Below are 22625 nucleotides of genomic sequence, written 5' to 3'. Positions count from 1 at the left end.
AGCTGTAATTTATGAGAGCACGGAGAGAAGACGTGGAGAAATCTCTCCCTATTCGTTTGGGGATTTGCATTCTCTGGTGTAAATGGAGAATGGGGCAGATAAGATTTTATTTTACTAAATTTTATTTTTAGTCAGTTTTGTTCAAAGTGCCCAAAGGCTTTCTGGTGTAGATACCTATAAATTAAAACTTATTGAGTTGGTACTTTTAGTTTTGCCACAAGCAAATAAACTCAGAACCCATGATCACATCTGTTTATGGAACGACTTTCTTACCATTAGGGATTTAAGTCTCAGTGCCTGAATGTACTTTAAGCTTGGGTTGCTTTGCACTATGCCATAAAAATAAATTGGAATGAGGCTGGCTTTTAATGCTACAGTTTACTTTATGCTGTGTTTCTCAAACAACAAAACATAAAGCTCAACAAAATATACTAACTTACCAAGTCCCAATTTAATATCCCAATTATAGCACAAATTATATTTATAACCACGAGCTACCTTTACAAGATAATTTCCTGTTTCATCTATACTAATTTTTCTTATAGCTTATTAAGTTGACATATCCTTTTAAAACCAATCTAAATTGATTCATTATCTTCAAAGTGTTGATTTTAGTTCTGCAGTTTTAATGTTTTACATATGGTCAGTGTTTTACATTGCATAGTATTTTTTTTTCTTTTCTTTTTTTTCATTTTGTTTGTTTGTTTGAGACGGGGTCTCGCCCTGTTGCTCAGACTGGAGTGCAGTGACATGATCTCAACTCACCTCAACCTCCACTTCTCCGGTTCAAGTGATTCTTCCACCTCAGCCTCTGCGTAGTTGGGGTCACAGGCACAGGACACCACACCCAGTTAATTTTTGTATTGTTAGTAGAGTAAAATATTGGCCAGCCTCGTCTTGAATTTCTGACCTCATGATTCACATCCACCTATCTCGGCCTCCCAAAGTGCTGGGATTATAGGCATGAGCCATGATGCCCAGCCTGTATTTTCAAATGGAATTGATGTTGTCACAAGAAAAACAAAGAAATCATGACAGAGCATATAAAAATAAACATCTATGATGACAGGGACATCACAATAGAAAGATAATTAACTCCACCTACATAGAAATAAAGATGTACATGCAGAACATTTTGGAAGATGAGAGGAAACATAGGATAATAAAGGAGGTATTAAGGAGAGATATGTTTTGTGGGGCCAATCATAACATTGCAAGAAATGTCTAACTCAGTTATCTTAATGAACTATTAGTAGTCCCTTCCAGAAATGACACCAAGGAGCAATTTATAGATCTGTGTTTTCCAATAAAGGTTGAATATTAAATAATTTCATGAATAAAAGTTGAATTGCCCAGCAAAACAAAAACCCGAAATAAACAAAAACCCCCAAATCTCGAAAACCGTAAGGCATTTTTTCACTCACTCACTGCTGATTGGATATCTAATATGTGTCAAGCACTGAGCAAGGCAGAGATTGGGGAACAAACCATGAGCAAGTGTTAGTAAACTGACACGCAGTCCTATCCCGATCAAGACTGCCTCACTTTAGCAAGAATTAAGGGAGCACTTGATGTTTCAAGACACCATAAATAGTCCGACTTTCCTCTCACCTATATATTAATCTGAACGCTTTATAAATACGTATTTTTATGATTTTAAACTTGTATAATATCCCAGGAAAGCTGATGTTTAATGGAGCTCAATACATTATATCACAGTTTTTAATGGTTAATGCTTTTAAAATTTGTTTTCAATTGTCATTATCTCAGGTTGAAGTCATTTTCACTTGTAATATTACCACATTGTGACAATAGCCTTCTGTAATTCCCATTCAAGTCCTATGTGCCTCTATTACTCAAACATCCATCCTCACAAAAGCCCTCCCAAAGTCAAAGCCCAGAAAGAATTTAAAATTTTTCTCTCTCCTAAAAATTAGCTTCTACATTCTGATTTCCCGTTTTGGGTTTCACCTATATCATAAGAATGGACACTGCAAATATCTATGTTTACAAAGAAGGAGGCCCTTAATCCCTTCCCACTGGGAAGCCTTTGCCTTTGAGCTCAAGAGGATAATCATGAAGAATAATCTTAATACATAAGTAAAATATATTTATATCTAATAGAAGAAGGAATCACTTCATCGTAGCCTACTCAGCATTGCCTATTATTATGACATTTAGTTTTTCTCTAATGTTTTATTTCATAGTTTGGGCTGATAGATTTAGGATGAAGCCTAAAATGATATCTGCATTACCACAATGTCTAAATCTTTCGCCTATATTCTAGCTAATATGTCAAATTCTGTTTTTTACTAAATACATTTCCTTCCTTTGGCTCACATTAAAGTTCATCTATCTGTTTTATGCATTTACATGGGCTTGTAAATCCTCTGATTCTTCAATTTTTGTCTTAACAGCTTTATGAAGTTATAGTTTAAATAACAAAGTTCAACTGCAATTATATAGTTTAATGATATTTAGTAACTATAGATTTGTTTATCCATAACCATAATCCAGGTTTAGGACATTTCCATCACTCCCAAAAGGTTCCTGTGGCTGTTTGCAGTCAATCTTCGCTTTTTTTTTTTTTTTTTCTCTCTCTCAAGACGGCGTTTCCCTCTTGTTACCCAGGCTGGAGTGCAATGGCTCCATCTCGACTCACCACAACCTCCACCTCCTGGGTTCAAGAGAGATTCTCCTGCCTCAGTCTCCTGAGTAGCTAGGATTACAGGCATGTGCCACCACACCTGGCTAATTTTGTATTTTTAGTAGAGATGGGGTTTCTCTATGTTGGTCAGGCTGGTCTCCAACTCCCAACTCAGGTGATCTGCCCTCCTAGGCCTCCCAAAGTGCTGGAATTACAGGCCAATATGTACTCTTAGCAGGCAACCTCTGATATACTTTATGCTCTGTGGATTTTTCTTTCCCAGAAATGTCATGGAAATTGAATTATAGAATGTGTACTCTTTTATGTGCAGCTTTTTAATGTAGCATAATGTTTCTGGGATTCATCCATGTTGTTTCATGTTTAGCTCCTCTTTAATTGCTAAATAGTGTTCCATTAAATGCTTATACCCATTTTGCTTGTCCATTCAGTAGCAGACGTACATGTGGAGAACTTTCAGCTTTTTGCTATTAAGGATGATGTTGCTATGATCATTCACTGACAGACTTTTGCCTGGCTATGTTTTCATTTCTCTTTGGTAGACATCTAAGAGTGGAATGACTGGTTGTATGTTAAGTACAGGTTTAATTTTTAATAATCCGATGAGATTTTTCTAAAATAGCTTTATTAATTTATATTTCTACCAGCAATGTATGAGGATTCCATTTTCTCTGCATCCTTATCAACAATTGTTTTTTCTCCGATTTTTTTTATTATACCCTTCTGATAAATGTGTAGTGATATCTTTTGGGAACATTAATTTGCAGTTCTTTAACAACTAATGTTGGTGAACATATTTTCATGGTATTATGAACTATTCATATATCTTCTTTGGCAATGTGAGGCAATGTGACTGTTGAAATTTTTTGTTCCTGTTTTATTGGATTGTCTTTTTATTATTGAGTTGTAAGAGTTCTTTATATATCCTTGATACAAGTCCTTTATCAAATATCTAAATATAAGTATTTCATCCCTGTATATGCTTGTTTTTTTATTTTTTAATGTTGTCTTTTGAAAAACATGTTTTAAAAATTTTGATGAAGTTCAAATCTATTAATATTTTCTTTCACATTTTTGGTGTCATATCTAGGAAATATTTTTCCTAACCCTAAATGAAAAATATCATTTCTTTTGTTTTCTTATTGATATGATTTGGCTGTGTTCCTACCCAAATTTCACCTTGAATTGTAACTCCCACAATTCCCAGATGTCATGGGAGGAACCCGGTGGGAGGTGATTGAATTATGGGGGCAGGTCTTTCCTGCACTGTTCTTGTGATAGTGAATGAGTCTCGTAAGAGCTGATGGTTTAAAAATGTTTTCCTGCACAAGCTCTCTTTGCCTGCTGTCATCCACGTAAGAAGTGATTTGCTCCTCCTTGCCTTCCCCCATGACTGTGAGGGCTCCCCAGTCATGTGGAACTGTAAGTCCATTAAACCCTTTTTTCTGTATAAATCACCCAGTCTGAGCTGTGTTTTAATTTTTACATAATTTTTGTGTACAGTGGGAGGTAAGGTTCCAAGTTCATTTTTCACTTTTGGCACTGTCCTGTTCCAGCTGAGACTAATTTTCCCAATACTATTTGTTGAAAGGATTCTTCTCTTATTTTACTGTCTTGGCATCTTTGTCAAAAAATCAATGGATCACAGATGTAAAGATTTTTCTCCAGACTTTCTGTTGTGTTCCATTGCTTTATATGTTTATCTTTATACCAACACCACACTATCAAGATTATGTAGCCATAGTGAGCTTTGAAATTGGGTATTGTAAGTCTTCCATAATTGTTCTTTTAAAATTTGTTTTAGCTATAGTAGGTGCTTTGCATTTTAATATAATTGTTATGATTCTCTTTTCAAGTTCTAAAAAAAAAGGTAAAAAAAAATTTAAATATATACCATGTTCTTGGTAAAGAATAAATTGAATATGAAGATCAATTTGGGAAGAATTGTCATATTAACAATATTAAATTTTCCAATCTGTGAACAAAAAATATCTCATCCTTTATTTAGATGTTCCTTAATTTCTCTCAGCAATGTTTTGTAATTTTCAGTGTACAAGTTTTGTACTGCTTTTCTTAATTATTTCCTAAGTATTTATTCTTTTTGATGGTCTTGTTAGTGGAATTATTTTTTTAATTTTATTTTCACTGCCATAATAGAAACACAGTTTACTTCTGTATGATGATCTATTACTACAACCATGCTCAACTTGCTTATTAGTTTTATCCCTTAAGTTTTCTCCCTATAGGATCATGTCACTTGGGAACAGAGTGTTTTGATTATTTCTAACCTGTATGCCTTTAATTTATTTTTCTTGCCTTATGGCACTGGCAAGAATGTCTTTCAGAGTCAAATAGTAATAAGAGTGGACATTTCAATATCAAGAGATAAGCATTCTGTCTTACTCTGTTGAAGATGATAGTAGTGGTGAATTTTGTATAGATGCCCTTTACTAGTTTGAAGAAATTCCCTTTTATTTCTAGATTATTGAGAATTATTTTTTGGTTGGTGTTAAATTTTGTTAAATCCTTTTCCTGCTTTTATTGAGATAATTTTGTGTTGGTTGTCTTTTATTCTATTAAAATGGTATATTACACTAATTAATTTTCCCATATTAAAGCAAGCTTGACTCCCGGAGATAAACTCCACTTTATTATAACATATAATCTTTTTTTCTTTTTTCTTTTTTGAGACAGAGTGTTGCCCATTAGCCCAGACCCAGGCACCACCCAGTGTGATCACCACTGCATTGATCTCCTGGGCTCAAGAAATCCTTTCACCTCAGTCTCCCAAGCAGCTGGGACCACAGGCACATGCCACACCTGGCTAATTTATTATATTTTTTTGTAGAGATGGGACCTCCCTTTTTTGACCAGTCTGGTCTTGAACTCCTGGTATCAGCCCCCCCCCCCCCACCTAAGCCTCTCGAAATGCTAGGATTATAGGTGTGAGCCACTGTACCTAGTCTGTGATATTTTTTATATGTTACTGGATTCAGTTTGCTAACATTTGCTTATGAGGCATATTGATCTGTAGTATACTTTTCTAATGATATCTTTTTCTGTCTTTGGTAATGCTGACTTCATCAAATACCTCAAGAAGCATCCCTTCTTTATTTTCTGAAAGATTTTACGTAGATTTGGTCTTAGTTCTTCTTTAAATATTTTATAGAATTCACCTAAGGAGCCATCTGGACTAAGGTTTTTGTTTGTTTTTTTGTGGGAAAATTTTTAAAATTATCAATTTAATATTATTACTTTGTATGGGTCTATTTAGGTATTCTATTTCTTCTTAAATCAGTTTTGGTTACATTTTACTTTCTAGGAATTTTTCCATTTTATCTAAGTTGTAGATTTTTGCCATAAAATTGTCCATAATATTCACTATACATGTGTTAATTTCAGTGGAATGACATTTGGTACCCTCCTTTTTATTCTCAAGTTTAGCAAGTTCTGCCTTCTTTCTTGTTTTTTTTAGGAGGTTAGGGGAAGGGCTGTTATTTACTTTTTTGGTTTGGTCAGGTTTATTGATTTTGTTGATATTTAAACATAACCAGCCATTGGTTTTATTGATTTTTCTATTGTTATTCTGTTTTCCACCTCATTGATTTCTGTTCTGATGTTTAATTTTTCCTTCTTTATGCTTGTTTGGATTTAATTTGCTCTTCTTTTTTTTCTAATTTCTTCAGAGGGAAACTTTGATTACTGATCTTTCATATTTTCTATTATACTTGAGACCTTTCATCTTTTCTATTATACACATCTAAAGCTATGAATTTTCCTCTAAGCATTGCTTTGCCAGCATCTCATAAATTTGATATGTCTTTTTTTTTACTTAATGCAGTTCAAAATATTTTCCATTTTTTTCTGTGATTTCTTCTTTGACATGGGTTGTTTAGAAATTGGCTGTTTAACTTCCAAGCATATGGGGATCCCTTAGACTATTTTCTGCTGTTCCTGCTTTAATTCTATTTTAGTCTGAGGATCTACTTTAAATTGTTTCAATCTTTAAATTTATGGAGACTTACTTTATGGTCTACTATACAGCCTATCTGGAGATCTGTGTGCACTTGAGAAGAATGTGTTTTTACTTGGTGTTGGTTGGAAGTTTTATAAAATGTTAGTTACACACATTGGTTAATAGTGTTGGTCAACTCTTTTGTATCCTCACTGATTTTGTGTCTAGTTGTTCTATTGATTACTGAAAGTAGAATACTGAAATCTTCCATTGTAATTGTTGGAATGTCTAAATACTGTCTCTTTTAAATACTGTCAGTTTTTGCTTCATGCATTTTGGGGCTCTGTATTTAGGTGTGCAAAATTGAATTGTTAAATATCCTTGGATTGCAGTCACTGATGTCTCAGATTTTCCAAAAATTCCTAGCTTTATTTTTAGCTGACATCTTAGTGGTTACACCTATAATTATGTAGTTTTTGATCAGCCAGTAATTTGGGCAGATTGTAATCAACTACTGTGAGCCCTTATGACTTCTGTTCTCTGAAGATCTGTGCATGGAGTGGGTAGCACATTGAGAGTTCAAGATGTTTTCATGTCTGCCTCAGCTTTTGATTTTCACTAGGCTCTTTTGGGCCTTCCCTGAACATGCCTGCAGTTTCTCAGTCAGCCAAGCTTACAGGAATACTCATCTAGCCCTTCTATAGCTCTCATTTTAAGAATCTCTATTAAATTTAGTTTGTTATTCACTCCAATTGAGATTGCAATCTCAAAGTAGCAAGCTACAGGTTTTTAAAATAATTTCCAATCAAGTTTGTTACCTTCATTGACATACCACTGAGTGTGAGATTTCATCCTCCACTCTAAAGCCATCACTAGTAAAATTACCACTTTAAGTGATCAAGATAGTCTTACCATTCCCACAACTGTCTGAATCAAATTCAGACATTCTTTTTTCTGAATATATGTCCCTAACTTATCTTTTCATAGAGGATTTATGAAGAGAAACTTGATATCATAAATTCTACTTCTGTCCCTTTAAGATGTAAATTTTCCTGCCTCTTGCCAGTTTGCAATCCAACAATATCTTTCTCAAGGACCTGGGAGCCATCTCTTAAAATGCAGTCTTAATGAAAGTTGGAGCCCCTATCCTCCTGCCTCTGTAAGAGGGTAAGATCCTATTTTGAAAAATGTCAATTACCAAACACAAGTGGCCTAATCAAATTTACTAACCTCCATCCTGAAATTCTCCAGTACTGTTCAAGTAGGTCACTCCAGTTTTTGAAAACTCTGCTACTTTTTGTTTTAGCAGAGTTGAGTTTAATCTTTTCTTCTGTATTGCAATAGCCTTGAATAACTTCTTCCTCATCTGTTTAACTTCATTCAGTGCAATTAAAACAAAACAAAAAACAAACATAGCCAAGCTGGGGATAGGGGAATGAATATATGGGTCAGAATGCTTCAGATTTTCACTGTTCTTACTTGAAGCTTGGCTAGTTTTTCATGAATAAATGTTACTCAATTTATTGTTTGCCTTTGGTTGATTTTCCAAGCTCTAATGGTTGTTTTTGACAATTTTTTTAGTATTATACATGTTTGTTGAGAAGATAATTTGTTGACCTTTTTGTTTTGCTATAGCCACCTTCCAAAATTTCCTAAGTCAGAATTTCAGCATCATTGCCACGAAGAGCTCCCTGGTCATTTACATCTTTGGAGATCAATTTGTGCAGTCTTTTTTTTTCTCCAACATATTAATAGATCATTTATTTTCACAGCATTACTAACATTTCACTTTGATTACTTAACCATACAAAGGAGACTCTTCCTATGTTTATATTGTGCTTTCTCTTTATTTTGCAGAGTTAAGGCCAATCTCTCTTTCACCTGGAAGAGATGCAGAAATATTTCTTCTAGGATAGGTTAATGCTTCATTTTTTCTTCCTTTTTAATTATTTTCTCTTTTCTGATTGTATTTGTCATTAAAAAAGAAACTAGACAAATTCTATCCACTGATTCTCTCTTTTCTACAAAGATATTTACACTTCCAAAAAGAAATAGCGAAGCAAATTGGCAAAATATGACTTTTTATTTTTATTTTCAACCACCAGATTGAGTGTGCTGATATGCCAAATGCCAGTCTTTTATGTTCCTAGCTTTTCAAATAGAAACGTGATACTAATCTCAATAATTAAACTTCCCAAGATTTTTTTTTTTTTGTCTGTCTCTGAATCAAGTTCATTGTCTACTTACATCCTTCTCAGTTGACATTTGTGAAGGCAGATTACACACATGGGGACAGTGGAGAATAAATCAACCCCCAAAATTCCTTTGCAGATCTTCAGTGTTTGCCATTAATATCCCTGATTTATTTACATTCTAACATTTAACCTTGCTGAGAATTTTTACTATCTAATCTAATAATTCTGCCTGCTTTAAAAATTTTCTGACTTACTATTCCAAAATTGTGTTTGATAATTTTACTAGTATGTCTTACTAGTATGTCAACATCACATTTTTCCATATTTTGTGTGTGCATAGATAATATATGCATATTCAAAAAGCATGCATTCATTATTGTGTGGTTAAAGTTGAATTCATTTAGGGCTAGGGTTAGTATATCATTTATCCCTGTTTTGTAGGATGATGAATAATATATAAAGATTTTAAGAAGTGTGTTGACATACCAGTAAAATTACCACTGCTACAATTATGTAATGTTTATTTATCACTCACTGTGTGCTAAGAAGTCTTAAATATTTTAATTTAATAAGTTATTTTGCCTTTACATTCACACTATGAGGTAAATAGCATTATTACCACCATTTTATAAGCAAAGGCATGTCAGGCAAGGAAAATTAAGAAAGTCTCAAGATTACATGAAACCAAAATAACTAACTGGTAGTGATCTACCGTAATAGCTTGTGTCACGTGCTGTTCTAGGAGCTTTATATGTTTAACATACTTAAATAATATACTTAATAAAATTATCATATAATCCAATAACTATTAATATTGTATTCCTCACAATATAAATGGGTAAAGTATACAGTTGTTAAACTACTTATTCATATTCATATAACTAATAACTGATCAGTCTGGAATAAGAGTCTCACATTCTATTTTTTCAGTGAGAGGTGGAGCTGGTGTTAGAACTCTGGTCTCTTGGCACCAAAGCCCCCTGCTTTGCCACCACTTTCTACTGCCTCGCAGGCAAATTGCACATAGTTTTTGGTAGGATTATTGAAGTTTTGGACTAGAGGAAACTTCAAAAGCAACGATCTTGTGAAAAATTTCTTTTGTATCTATTGAAAAATCCTTGCCAAAATATCCTCAACAAATTTTTCTATAGGCTTTGTTTGAAAAATTCCACGAATAGAAGATATACTAACCCGAAGGGGCAACTTGTTCTATTTGAGGTAATATTATTAGAAACTACGTTCCGCTATTGTGATGAAATTTGAATTCTTACAGATACAACTGAAATCTTTTGAGCCTGAATTGGCCATCTCAAGTCAAAAGAAATGTTTCATTCCTTTTCCACACTATAGCTCTTAAACATATGAAATACAACTTCTAAGGAATTTTCTCTAGTTGTCACTTTCTTGAACTATTTCACATAGATCATGACTCTGAATTCCTTTACCATCCTGGTTTTTCCCCTTTGGTACAGGAAACTTTATAAATGTTTCTCCTAAAACATGAAGCACCACACATAATATTTCAGGTATGTTCTGAACATTGTAGAATAGAGGAGAACTAAAAGTTTCCATTTCATTCATGGAAATAATATAATGTAATGTTAAAAGGGTAGATACTGAAATCAGTTGTCTAGTTTTGATTTCTGCTCTCAACACTCATAACCAGATTATTTTGGACAAGTTTTCTCAAGTCTCTCTTACCTCCTTGGTAAAATAGAGATAATAATTGTGTCTACTTTGTTGAGTCAGTATGAGGATTAAGTGTAATCATATAGTTAAACATTTAGCAAACTGCCTGGCGTCTACGTCTGAAATCAGAAACTGCATATAACATTATTTAAAAAGTCAGGCATTTTTTGAAGATCTGTTGTGTATAGATATTGACAGTGTAAAGTGGGAAAGTTATAGTCTGAATTCCCAAGGCATTTCCACTTAAAAGTTTAGACATTATATTTTTTGTGAAGCAACCTATGATTTTATTTGATTTTGGTAAATTGTAAATTTTGTCATACTGTGGACTCATAATTAGATAATAGTAAGGGAAAATCTTTGAGCCCTTTTTTTATGGCTGCTGCTGTGAAATGCTATCTCTTGTATCCAATTCTATTCTAATCTAGGTCATCCAGTTACTTCTTTTGGAATCCTGATTGTGTCTTCCAGGGTACTGGTTTTCTATCCACGCTCCATGCCATATGTGCATAGGAGAAGCCTTCCATCAATGTCAACCAAGTCATGATAAAATGTGAAGTAGAAAAGAATCGAAAGCACAGCCTTCAGCAGCCCATTGGAGAGTCTCCCTACGGGGAGTCATTTACACAGAAATCCGTCTAACAGTATTCACACCTGGAATATTTCTTAATTTTGTTAATGAGGACACTATAGGAGACTTTTTCAGAAACCTAGTTTAAATATGAATGTCTGTCATCAACTTTTATAGCTTTACCTGCTTGGTAATCTTAACTGTATTTTTTAGAAATAGGAGCTAAGTTTAGTTGAGTGCAATATTTCTCACAGAAGCTGTGATGACACTTTGTAATATGTCTGTTTCTAAAAGGGCTCTCAGAAATCTTTTAAAGAATAATTTTTATAATCTAACTAGAGATTAATAGTAAATGTGCCTTTTGCACTTTAAGACATATTTCTGCTTTGTTTTGAAAGATGAGACTATTTTTCTATCACCAACCTTGTCTCCACCATTAACTGCCAAAACAGATAATGATGGTATAGAAAGTTCATTTACAAATTCTCTCAGAGTTTAGAGATGTAATTTTGCATTTAATACCTCTACACCTGAAGCATTTAAAGATATTCCTTACAATCACCTCATTTCTTTTGGTTTCAATTACTCCTCCCTGATGCTTTTCAGACTTCTCCAATCTGAAAATCTCTCTTGACAGAAGATGAAAACAAAATCTCTTATTATACCACCAAGCTCAAATGGATGACTTCCTTTCTATCTTTGCTAAAAATAAATGTGACCCTTTTTAACATCCTTTGCATTTCTGTGACCTCTATTCTTTCTGATTGTAGTCTTCATGACCATTTTCCTAGGTCTAGGACATTCATATATCAGTCTGAGTATAGACTCTGCTTCTGTGCATTCAACCATTTCTTCCACAAATATATGTTGAATGCCTGTTATCCATCAAGCACTGTTCTAGGCACTGAGGATACAGTGGTTAATGAAACAGGCTTATTCCTTGCCTTACATTCTATTATTTGGTATACATCTTTGCTTATTAGATTTATCTCTTTACTTTTCCCTGTCTAATGACAATTTTGTTTCAATGTTGTGTTTTTAATTTTTGAGCATCATTTAGCTCTTTTGAAATGTCTTTTCAATTAGATCCCTGGTTTCTTAGAATAATTATTAATCTCCTCTGCTGACATTCTTTGAAATCAGCCATTTGAATATCCATGTCAATATCTACATTTCCTCCCCTATCATTTTTCTCCCATAATGTTTCCCTAATTTGACAAAACTAAAGACAGCAATAAGGGACCAAGAGGCTTTGTCATAATTCATGCATACATTGGGTTTTCAGTCTCTGATTATTTATTTTTCACTTCTTCTTTATTATTCCATTACTATCATGTAAGAAATTTTTTCCCTGATTTATTAAATCACTGGATATTTTGGCCACAAGAGGTTTATTAAAGATATACTAAAAAATGAGCTGAGAAGATTTTTCTCTTCCTCATGGGATCATACTTTTTATTACAAATTTAAAATTTGGTCTGTATTCTAGGAATAGCCCTGCACTAGTCTATGCCATCCTTGTTATATGGACTTGGAGCATGCTGCAGTTTCCACTTGACCTGGCAGGTAAGTATCTTGATGTTTGTGCAAAGAAAAGAAAATTACACCTCTTGATTATAAACTATGCTAAAGCTAAGAAGGCGAATGAGAGCATCTTCATGTCTATATCCCAGTGTTAGTTCTAGTTCAGATTAGAAGGAAAGTAGATTGAAGCTTAGTAAAACCAAGAAGAGTGGATCCATTGTGGTACATGGTGAGCTTAAGATAGCAGAGCAGATAATTGCACAGTGTTATATTTACTTCAAACAGCAGTTCCATCAGTTATGATTTATAAGACCTCCTGCAAACCAGGTCATACATCCGTGTCTCAGTTTTTTTCATCCATGTAATGAGGATGATAATCATAGTCAATAGGGTTGAATATTCTTGCCATGACGTAGTAATAATACAGTTGACTTAGCAAGTTGCTGCCATAAAAGTTGTATCTCTCATTATTTGTAAGAAGTAATTTTCATTCTTTGTCAGACCCATGTATTAGAACTTCAGAAGGCATGGGAGCAGTTAAAATTGTCCTCATTGGTGGTCCCTGGAATCCCACTGGTCTTACTTTAATAAAAACATAAACCTCTAAGATTTTGTAAGACATAATCTGTTTCTCAGGCATTTTATATTAGTGTTGATCTAGAGCTGCACTGTCCAACAGGGGACCCACCAATCACATGGCTCTTTAAATTAAAATTAATTAAAAATTTAAAACATTAAAAGTCCAATTTATCAGTCACGCTGGCCACATTTCATCCACCCAGTTGCCACAATGGCTACCATATTGGACAGCAGTAATATGAAACACTTCTACCATCACAGAAAGTTCAATTGAGCAGTGTTGATCTGGGGTTGTCCCAAAACTTCTTGGAACCCTGGAATTTTGTTTTGAGAATTCTCCTGGATGTCACTTTACTCCAAAGAAATTCTAGAAATTAATAATCACATTTTCCTCAGCCTGACTTTTTATTTTTTATGACACCCTACTTGACAGCCTCTGAATTAGAATTAACCCTTAGGACAAGGATATGAACTTTTTTTCTCCATCTTTTTTGGTTCACTTTTGTAAGCTCAGAGGTCTGAGGCCATTTTAAATGTAGCATTCACTTTTTGGAATTCTTAACAAAATGGATGGAAAAAGTTGCTGTGGCTTTTAAGAAATACCAAAAACAGAATCACTGATTAATAATTACAAACAAATAGATGCCAGTAACACACACACGCACACACACACACACACACACGTACACATACACACACACACACAGAGTTTGTCATAGTGTGCTCTGGAAGGTATGCTGCTATACTCATTGATCAAGCTGGTGTCCACTTATAGAATATTAGGTGCCATCATTTTAGATATTGAGTTAATACCATTAGAAAGTCCTTTGGGAGCCATTTTCTGGCCCTCGTTTCTTCAGAAAGGGCACCATTGATCTTACCTTGGTTCCTCTTTTGTCTTTCACTCTGCTGATCCTCACCCTCCCGTATGGTGTGGTTTATTGCCTTGCTAAGAAAATCTGTATTTAAGAAAGACATTTTGTAAACTTTCAAGGGTGATAATGTTATGCAGCTGTTTGAAAAACAAAGACCAAATGTTACTTCTGACTAAATCATTATTGTATTTTCCAACAAATAGTACATTATGTTCATCCATATCAAAGCAGCTTCATAATATTTGCAGGCTCCAGTAGACGAAGACATTCTTTGTTTGAAAACTCCAAATGGAAGGCTTTATTATTATAAAAGGATTATTTTCTGTCCTTGACCCTGAATTAAATTTACATTTGAGAAATTAAGACAAAAGTTTCTTCTGCTGATTGGACCTCCTTTTGTTTAACTAGAAAATCAGTAATTATATTCAGTCTTTCTTGTAAACTGTGAAACAAAAGCACAAGGAATTAGGACAAAATAAAATGACAATGGCATTTATGCAGGACTTTTTTTCCTCCATCATTTGAAAAATACATTTCACATGAATTAAGTTTGAATTTGAATATAAGCACTTGAATTTTCACAGCACAATTTGCACACGACTGAGTGTGTAAACTAACAGATCCTAAGAAGAGGATGTAGAATGTTCAGAGCCATTTACACTCTGCTTGGTTTCCCAAGCTTATCAATCAAATCATTTGTGATCCTAAGGGGAAGATTGAAGGAAAAGGAGGACAGAAAGCACGGCTGTTATTCTATTGGAAACAAAATGAGTCAATGAATAAGGACCCTTCTCCTCACAGATATGATTGTTATCCCAGTTTTCAAAGGAAGAAACTGTGACCCAGGAAGGCTTAAGTGACCAGGCCAGCAACTCGCTGCTAGAAAACGCAACAGTCATGCTTCCTGACTTGAAACCTTGATCATGCAACTGTGAGGGCTCCTTCCAGTGTGGACCCCAGGATCACAATGGCAGTTTCCTTAATTCCCCTCATGGTGCAGCCTCAGCCTCACAAGGAGCTTGGGCTATGAGCACCTGCGACCATGCCCGGCTCCTAGAATCTATTTAATTGTGCTTTGCCCAGGGTAAGAACTACATGTTCTTACATTTCCTACATGGGTGCAAGCCACAGAACAGGGTGCTTTCACTTGTTTCACTCCGATTTAAATTACTGGATAATTCCAGTTGATTTCCATTCTGTCATTAGATCACAGAATCGTTACTTGCACAGCCCCCATTGTTAATGACTCGTCCCCACGTCATCGCCTTACATGTCTGTGCTTCCAAGAGAGCTCGTAACTCGTCGGTCTTGTGTTTTCAGTACAGAACGTCGTGTGCCCCGTGTCTGTGACAGAGAGGGGGTTTCCCAGCCTCTTCTTTTGCCAGTGCAGTGCGGATCTGTGGAACATCGGCATCAGCGTCTTCATACAAGATGGGCCCTTCCTTGTCGTGCGTCTCATGCTGATGACCTATTTCAAAGTGATCAATCAGATGCTGGTGTTCTTTGCCGCGAAGAACTTCCTCGTGGTGGTGTTGCAGCTCTACCGCTTGGCGGTGCTGGCACTGGCGGTCCGTGCCTCGCTGAGAAGCCGGTCAGAAGCCCCGCAAGGAGAGCACCGTTGCCGGGGGCGGACCTCCGAGAGTGGGCCCTCCCTGCGGGACGGGCGGCGCGCGTCCGAGGAGGGCCTGGCTCTTCCTTTGAGGGGCTCCCCAGTCACCTCCGAGGACTCCCACCCCACCCCGTAGTTATTGATTGACAGTGGTCTTCGGCTAGAACCTGACTCTCTGGTTCTTCTTACAGGGAGGATCTTTTTTTCTCCCCCAACCTTGGCATGTAATAATTTTCAAAAAGAACAACTTAAAAAGGTGATCTTAAACCAAAGCCGAGGAATTTTCTTTCTTTTTTTTTTTTCAACGGAATGGAAGAAACTTTGATGAGTGACTATTGCTACAACGTCTGTGTGATGGTATCAGATGTTCCCGTTGTTCAACGACTAAGTGATTTGTTTGTCTTGAACTGTTTGAAAAGCTGTGGAAGGGGTTACAGTGACCTGCCCTCGAAAGATTTAGTGCAGACAAACTGTCGCGGCTGCTACCTGAAAATAGAGAAGCTTTGAACTTTGGCTCCATTGTCAGACTATTTTGTCTGATCTTTTCTGCAATGTCCCTCTGACATCAAAAAATGTACATTCAGTGAATGCAGAACAAATGAAGGGAAAAGGGCCTTTAAAATTACCTCACTGTGGGCTGGAAGCAGCGAAGATCTCTGCCCAGCTTCCGTATCGTAGAGAGCCCTATTCATCGCTGCACAGGCCTTCCCAGGAAAATCATTTTTCCGGGCTGATGTTGTATTCTGCCATGGCGCATATGCTCTTACAGAAATTTTATTGCTTTTGGCTTGGATGCTACACAATTCACAGCAAGCCATTTTGGTTACGTATCTGTTAGTTGAGAGGCAGGAAATACTGGTGAAATGCTAGCAAAGTCACAATTTCTACTCTGAACATGATTTGCAGGGTTCGTCAGTATTTTTCTGAACCCTACTTTACCATTTTCTACATTGCCGAGTCGAATCATGTGGGCTGAGGCAGAGAAGCTCTGAAGCAGTGAAAAAAGGTGTTTCGGGCCCTGTAAGTGTTACCATGGTTTCTGGTGTCTGCCACAGTAGCGAACAAAGCTGCAGCTTCTCTGAACCGCCACTACTGGGGGTGGCCTTTGGTCTCAGGGAACACGGTGATGGAGGATTGCATCAGCCTCACCCACGGCCAACAGCTCTTGTTGAGTCACGGGAGTCGGAATGTGCTACCCCGTGGTGGAAATCGGGCAATTCGCTTTATTTTCTTGCATTAAGACTTCATTTTCCTGATATTGAAATAGCCATCCTTTTCCTTTACATACCTCGATACTTTCCAGATGGAGGTGATTCAGAACCTTTTAAAGTGATTTTTGCTTTTAAAGATACAGTGTGAAAATTTGCTCTGCTGTATAGCAGTAAATACATGAGGCACGCAGTTCCAGAACTGTTGTTTTGGGTTCAAAACCTAATCCCCCCAAATTAGTATACTCGAGAATTCAAAGGGACATTTAAGTAGCGTATGCTCTTAATTGGTATGACCTATTGACAGCCAGTTGGGACAATTTTATCTGTAAATCTCTGGGTGACATGATGCCTATTTGAAACATTTTATAGAAACTTTTGTCAACAAATTTTGTTTTTATACAGAGTCATGCATATTTTTTCATAAATGCCTTCTTCAGTGCCATTGTTATGTTTTTATTTCTTCCTTGTGCTTCTAATTTTAACAATATAATGACTGTAAAATGACACGTGGAACTAATGGAATACATTTATAATTTTCCATAATAATTTCATGAAAGTTAAGATCAAGAAATTATATTTATATGAAGTAGAGCACTTGACAACTTTTAAGGGCATGTTATTTAAAGTGCTCAGCAGTTGAAAGCAAAATAATAACTGCTATTTATAAAAATGCCTCAGCAGAATCTGTTTTTATGTTGACTGCTTTATGTTGAATATTTTCTTCCACAACATGTATGTGCTGCTTATTATTGCAGATTTGCTCATGGCATACTTTTCATGTTTTAATTTTTTTCTTCCAGCAAAACAAACACGGAGGCCCTAAAAATAGATAAAGTATAAAGTAGTACGGCTGTTGCAAGGATATTTTTAAATGCTTTCAAATCCGAGACTTGGCTTGGGTTCGTGAATGAGTTTCTAGTGTTTAAATTAAAGTATTTTGTAATTAGCACTCTTCTGCTGGCCTGAGAAATAAAAAGCCTGTCTAAAGTCTAGCTTTATTTAGAGGGTCAGGAAGTCAAAGGGCATCCAGGACCATCTTGGCAATTAATAGTGGCAAAAATAGACACAGGCTCTGCAAGGTTTTCCAGGAAAATCTGCTTAGGGCAGCATTTGTTAACCTAGCTGCCAGTACTCCCACCCTCTTAGATTGGCTGCTTTTATAGTAGGAAAAAAAAATCTGCATTCCTTTAATTTATTCGGGAAAAAAACCCTAAACCTAAATTATATAATAGCCAGTCCTACAGATTTATTCAGTTAGTTGCCTGTTTTTAGTGTGGAATGCTAAATAACGTAATGTTTCAAAACATCTAAGTGTTTGTTATAAGGTGGCTGGAACATCGATTACCTCCCATGTGTTGACATCTTGGGACTTGTTTACATTTGCATTTTATTTGTAATAAGATAGTAAGTCACCTGTATCATGTGATGCAAGCCATCCTGTCTATCATAATCCCTCACCCAGACACACAACAGATTAATCCCCAACCTCTGAAGAAAGTGGCTTATTTGAAGCTGTTGGTGCTGTTGCTATTATTGCCTTCGTTGTTATTTAATTGCTTGATTAAAGCTCACTGAAATATCCTTCCTAAAAACTTATCATTCTACTTGTAAAAGAAAAGGCAATGTGCATGTTTCAATGATACTGTGTGAAAACACACCTCATGATCATCTTGTGAGTTTCCTTTGCCCTTACTGGATGACTCTCAAAGGACATGACTTGACATAGTAATATTAGTACACTGTCTTTATCTTTAATTATTCTTTTAATTTTTATTTAAGCTGTATCAATAGCATAATAAAATAAAATTTTGAATTGGCCAATAACATTCTTTTTAATGTTCCAGTGGAGAATCTGATATAAATTTACTCTCAGCTCTATTTTAGTTCCACTAACAAATAGCACTTCAAGCCTTATAGAACCATATAGATATGGCCAAGGAATATCAGGATTCACTATTGTAATACTAATTGTTAACTATTTAATTGAAGCTTTTCAAAGCTCTGGAGAGCCATGCATTTGCAGGGGCACATGCTTTAAGATTTCTATCCAGGTTTCGGAGTTGAATGTAATAATCTGTTTGGCACTTAATTCTTGATAATTCTTAACTGACTTTTCCTGTGAAAAGAGTGAAAGAATTGCAAATGCCAGGTCTCTGTCCACTTTAGCCCTCCTCCAGTGCCAAGGAAGAGGGATGGTGACGTATACTACAGAGACTCAGAGACGCAAATGATAAACCAAACAGTCTTGAATTACAAGAAGAAAAGAAGATTGTTGTTGTTGTTTTTTTTTTTAATTTCAGACTTTGCTTTTTACTCAGTGGACATTCTGATTTGCTCTCAGAAACATCTGATTTGGGGTTAAACTAGGCAGCTGGAGGATGTTTACAGCTTTGAGGCTTCAAATAACTTTCCATATGCAGGGAGTAACTTTACACAATGTTTGAATAATTAACTGCTACGGTCTTATATTTTATGAGTATCCATTCCATCCTCTGAATCTTTCTTACTAGAATACCATATAAGAATATTTTCTCTGGAGTATTTATATTTATACTATTTTGCTGTTAGTGGCCTTTGTATTTTATTATATGCATTAAATAGTGTGTGCACAACTTTATCTTAATGTGGATTTTTTGCTGGCTTTTCATGTCTTTGTTCTCTATTTCAATTCATTTCCTTTACAGTTTTAAAACTCTGGTTTTAAAAAATCAAACTGATCTATTTAGAATATGATTAAAGTGGCATTTCAAACCAGTGAGGAAAGGCTGACCAATTTTACAAATGCTGTTGGGAAATTTTGCAATCCATCTGGAAAAAATAAAGTTAGATTTTTATCTCCTGCAATATATAGCAATAAATTCCAGATGGATTAAAGATGTAAATGTAAAATGAAAACTATAAATATTAGAAGAAAATATGCAATGTGTCTTTAGCCTGTGGGGGATGGGAAAAATCTTCTGAAACAAGACATGAAGCTACAGAAGAATTGACAGATTTTTTTCCTACATAAAAGCTTAAAATTTCTTAATGGCAAAAGGTTTCATAAATACATCACTCTTATTTACATTTTTGGAGAAAGGAGTCAGAGAAATCAGAAAAGAGAAATGAGAGGTATAGAAATTGGAAGGAGCCAAATTTATCATTGATTCATAGAAGACTAAGTTTTGAACATACAAGGAAAACACATTAAAACCTAAGAAACTATTAAAAATAATCTGAAATCACACAAAAATCAATAGCTTTTCAACATTCAAAATTACATAGAATATATACTTGATGAAGAAATTTCTTTTACATATAAATTAAATCCATAAAACCCATAGGAATAAACTTGAGAAATGTATAAGATCCACGTGAAGAACACTTTAAAATTATTTTGAGGGCCATACTTGTAAAATTTAACAATAAGAAATTATTTTATGGGGATTGGTAAGAAGATTTGATTTTGTTTTTTAAGTTTCAATTTTCCCTAAATTGATCTATAAGTAGGTCAAGTAGCACAATCTTCATCATGCTATCAACAAGATATTAACTTTTTTGTGATTGCACAAGCTGCTTCCAAAGATTTCATGATAAAATAAGCATGAAAGAATAGCTGGAAAATACCAAAAGAAAGTAGAAAAACAAGAAAGATATTTCAATATGTTGAAATATATTATACAGCTATAAAAACCAAGACAATTTGGTTGTGGAATATGAATAAACAGGAAAAAAGTTGAACAGAATAAGTTTAATAAATAGACCAAGCTACACAAGGGATTCTGAAATGTGATAAATCATGGGGTGGGGTAAGATATTATAAATAGTTTAGGTTATGGAAAATACTAAATTGGATTCTTACCTCAATCCTTATGTCCAAAACATTTCCAGATAGAGCAAATAATTAAACATTTAAGATAAAAAAATAAAGACTGAAAACTTTTTTTTTATTGTGATGGTGAGAATGTTTTTTGAGCAAGATACGAAATGAGACACCATAGAAGATTCATAAATTTCAGCTCATAAAATTAAAAATTTTAGCATCTTAAAAATACCATAAGCAAATTCAAAAGTTGAACAACAAACTGAGTTAATTTGTTTGCAACAAATATAGCAAAGCATTAGTTTTCTTAATGAACAAAAAGTTCTCACAAATAAGAAAAAAAAAAATCACTGGAAAAAATGATGTAAGTATCTGATTCACTGAAAAAGGAATAGTTGAAGAAATGCAAATCAAACCACAATGAAATGCAGACTCAACTACAGGGTAACCATTTTTTACTTACTGGGTTGGCAAAGACTCAAAAGTTTTTTAGAATGTTCCACTATAGGGGATCAAGGGAAGTAGGCATTCTTACTCATAGTGAGGGTGTAAATTGGTACAACTCCTTTGTAAGACAATTTGGCAAGGGCAGTCAGAAAAAAACCACATTTATCATCTGACCTAGCAACTCCACTTCTAAGACTGTATCTTACAGATATGTGTGTGCAAAAATGTGTGCATAAGGCTGTTCAGAATTTATAGTTGCAGCATAATGTCCATCAATAGAGTTATGGTTAAATAATGGAACTTCTTTACTACATAATACCATGTCAGTTTTAAGAATGAAGTAGAGCCATAGTGTTGATAGGAGACAATAGCTTAAATATTCTGTTAAGTAAAAATAAGGATACAGAAAAAGTTAGTATGTTACTCTTTTTGTAAATGTTATCTGTACCTTCACAAGTGGCTAATAAATATGAAATGATGATCAAGTTTTTAATGATCATGGATATTCCCTTTTTAAAATTACTTTTTATCTTTGATAGCTTGAAATTTTAAAATTATACATCACTTTTGTAATGTTAAAAGTAATTATAACAAAGAAAACCTCACCACTTGTAACCTTTACTTGCGCTTACTGCTATGTACAGATGCTTTGATATCATTTTGCAAATAAAGTAAAAGCACATCATTTATTTTCACCAAAGAAAATAAAGACCTTTGCAATATAACTAAGGATAATCTTGAGAAGTTTTAGATAAATCAAGGGCTTAAACCATGTCAAATTCTGCTTGCCTTAAGAAGTGTCAAATACTTGGGAAATGAAATAATGAATAGATATAGAAGAGCACAGAAAAATCAAACTTATTAAAAAGATTCACTGGGTCTTTCTTGATGAGTACCATAGAGACTACTTTGAAGCTGCCAGTCTAACACTTCCACACTCCTGACATTTATAGGGTCACCAAAACAAACCATCAAGGAATTTCACTTTGAATGACACCGTCAATGCTGATTTCCCCAGAAGAGATTGAGAACTGAAGGAACCCTGACAGAGAAAACTTCAGAAAGAATCTATGCATCTGTTTCCATGTCTGTATTCACAGCCCATCTAATTTGTGTATGTAAGCTTTTATAATTTTGCCAAGTATTTACTAAATTTATAACTGATTGTGGTAAGTGATCAAATGGATCATATGCAAATCTGATCGACTTATTGAGGAAACAAGCATTCCTAAACCAACCATATGTCAAATATCATATAGTCTTTGTATCCAAACTAAGAATTTTGGGCAAGGAAAATTGGATCTACAAGACAAAATATGTTTTCTCTATGGATGCTGGTTTTCAGTTTCTGCCAAATGCATAGCTGAAGAATTCAGATGGTTGTGGCTCTGGGATCTTGGGGGTTGTTTATACCTTCTGGCAAAGAATATTTCTCTCTATTATGCAAGAGTCCCCATATGACCTAAGTGGCAGCGAACAGCTGGGTCAAATTCTATAATTATT

At 34.9% G+C, this 22625-nt stretch overlaps 1 protein-coding gene across 1 annotated transcript in view; it reads left to right on the top strand.

The window, feature by feature from the left end:
- Window positions 1-22063, top strand: part of TMEM26 (transmembrane protein 26) — a 47485-nt gene extending 25422 nt beyond the window's left edge. The window contains exons 5-6 of the mRNA XM_003928695.4: window positions 12565-12641; window positions 15374-22063. Coding sequence (XP_003928744.1) covers window positions 12565-12641; window positions 15374-15798 — 502 coding nt within the window. The 3' untranslated portion in view covers window positions 15799-22063. The remainder of the gene's footprint in view (window positions 1-12564; window positions 12642-15373) is intronic.
- The last annotated feature ends 562 nt before the right edge of the window (window positions 22064-22625 follow it).

The sequence above is a fragment of the Saimiri boliviensis genome, chromosome 12, assembly GCF_048565385.1.
Source record: "Saimiri boliviensis isolate mSaiBol1 chromosome 12, mSaiBol1.pri, whole genome shotgun sequence".
Classification (NCBI taxonomy): Eukaryota; Metazoa; Chordata; class Mammalia; order Primates; family Cebidae; genus Saimiri; species Saimiri boliviensis.
This window is presented reverse-complemented; position numbering and strand designations above follow the sequence as displayed.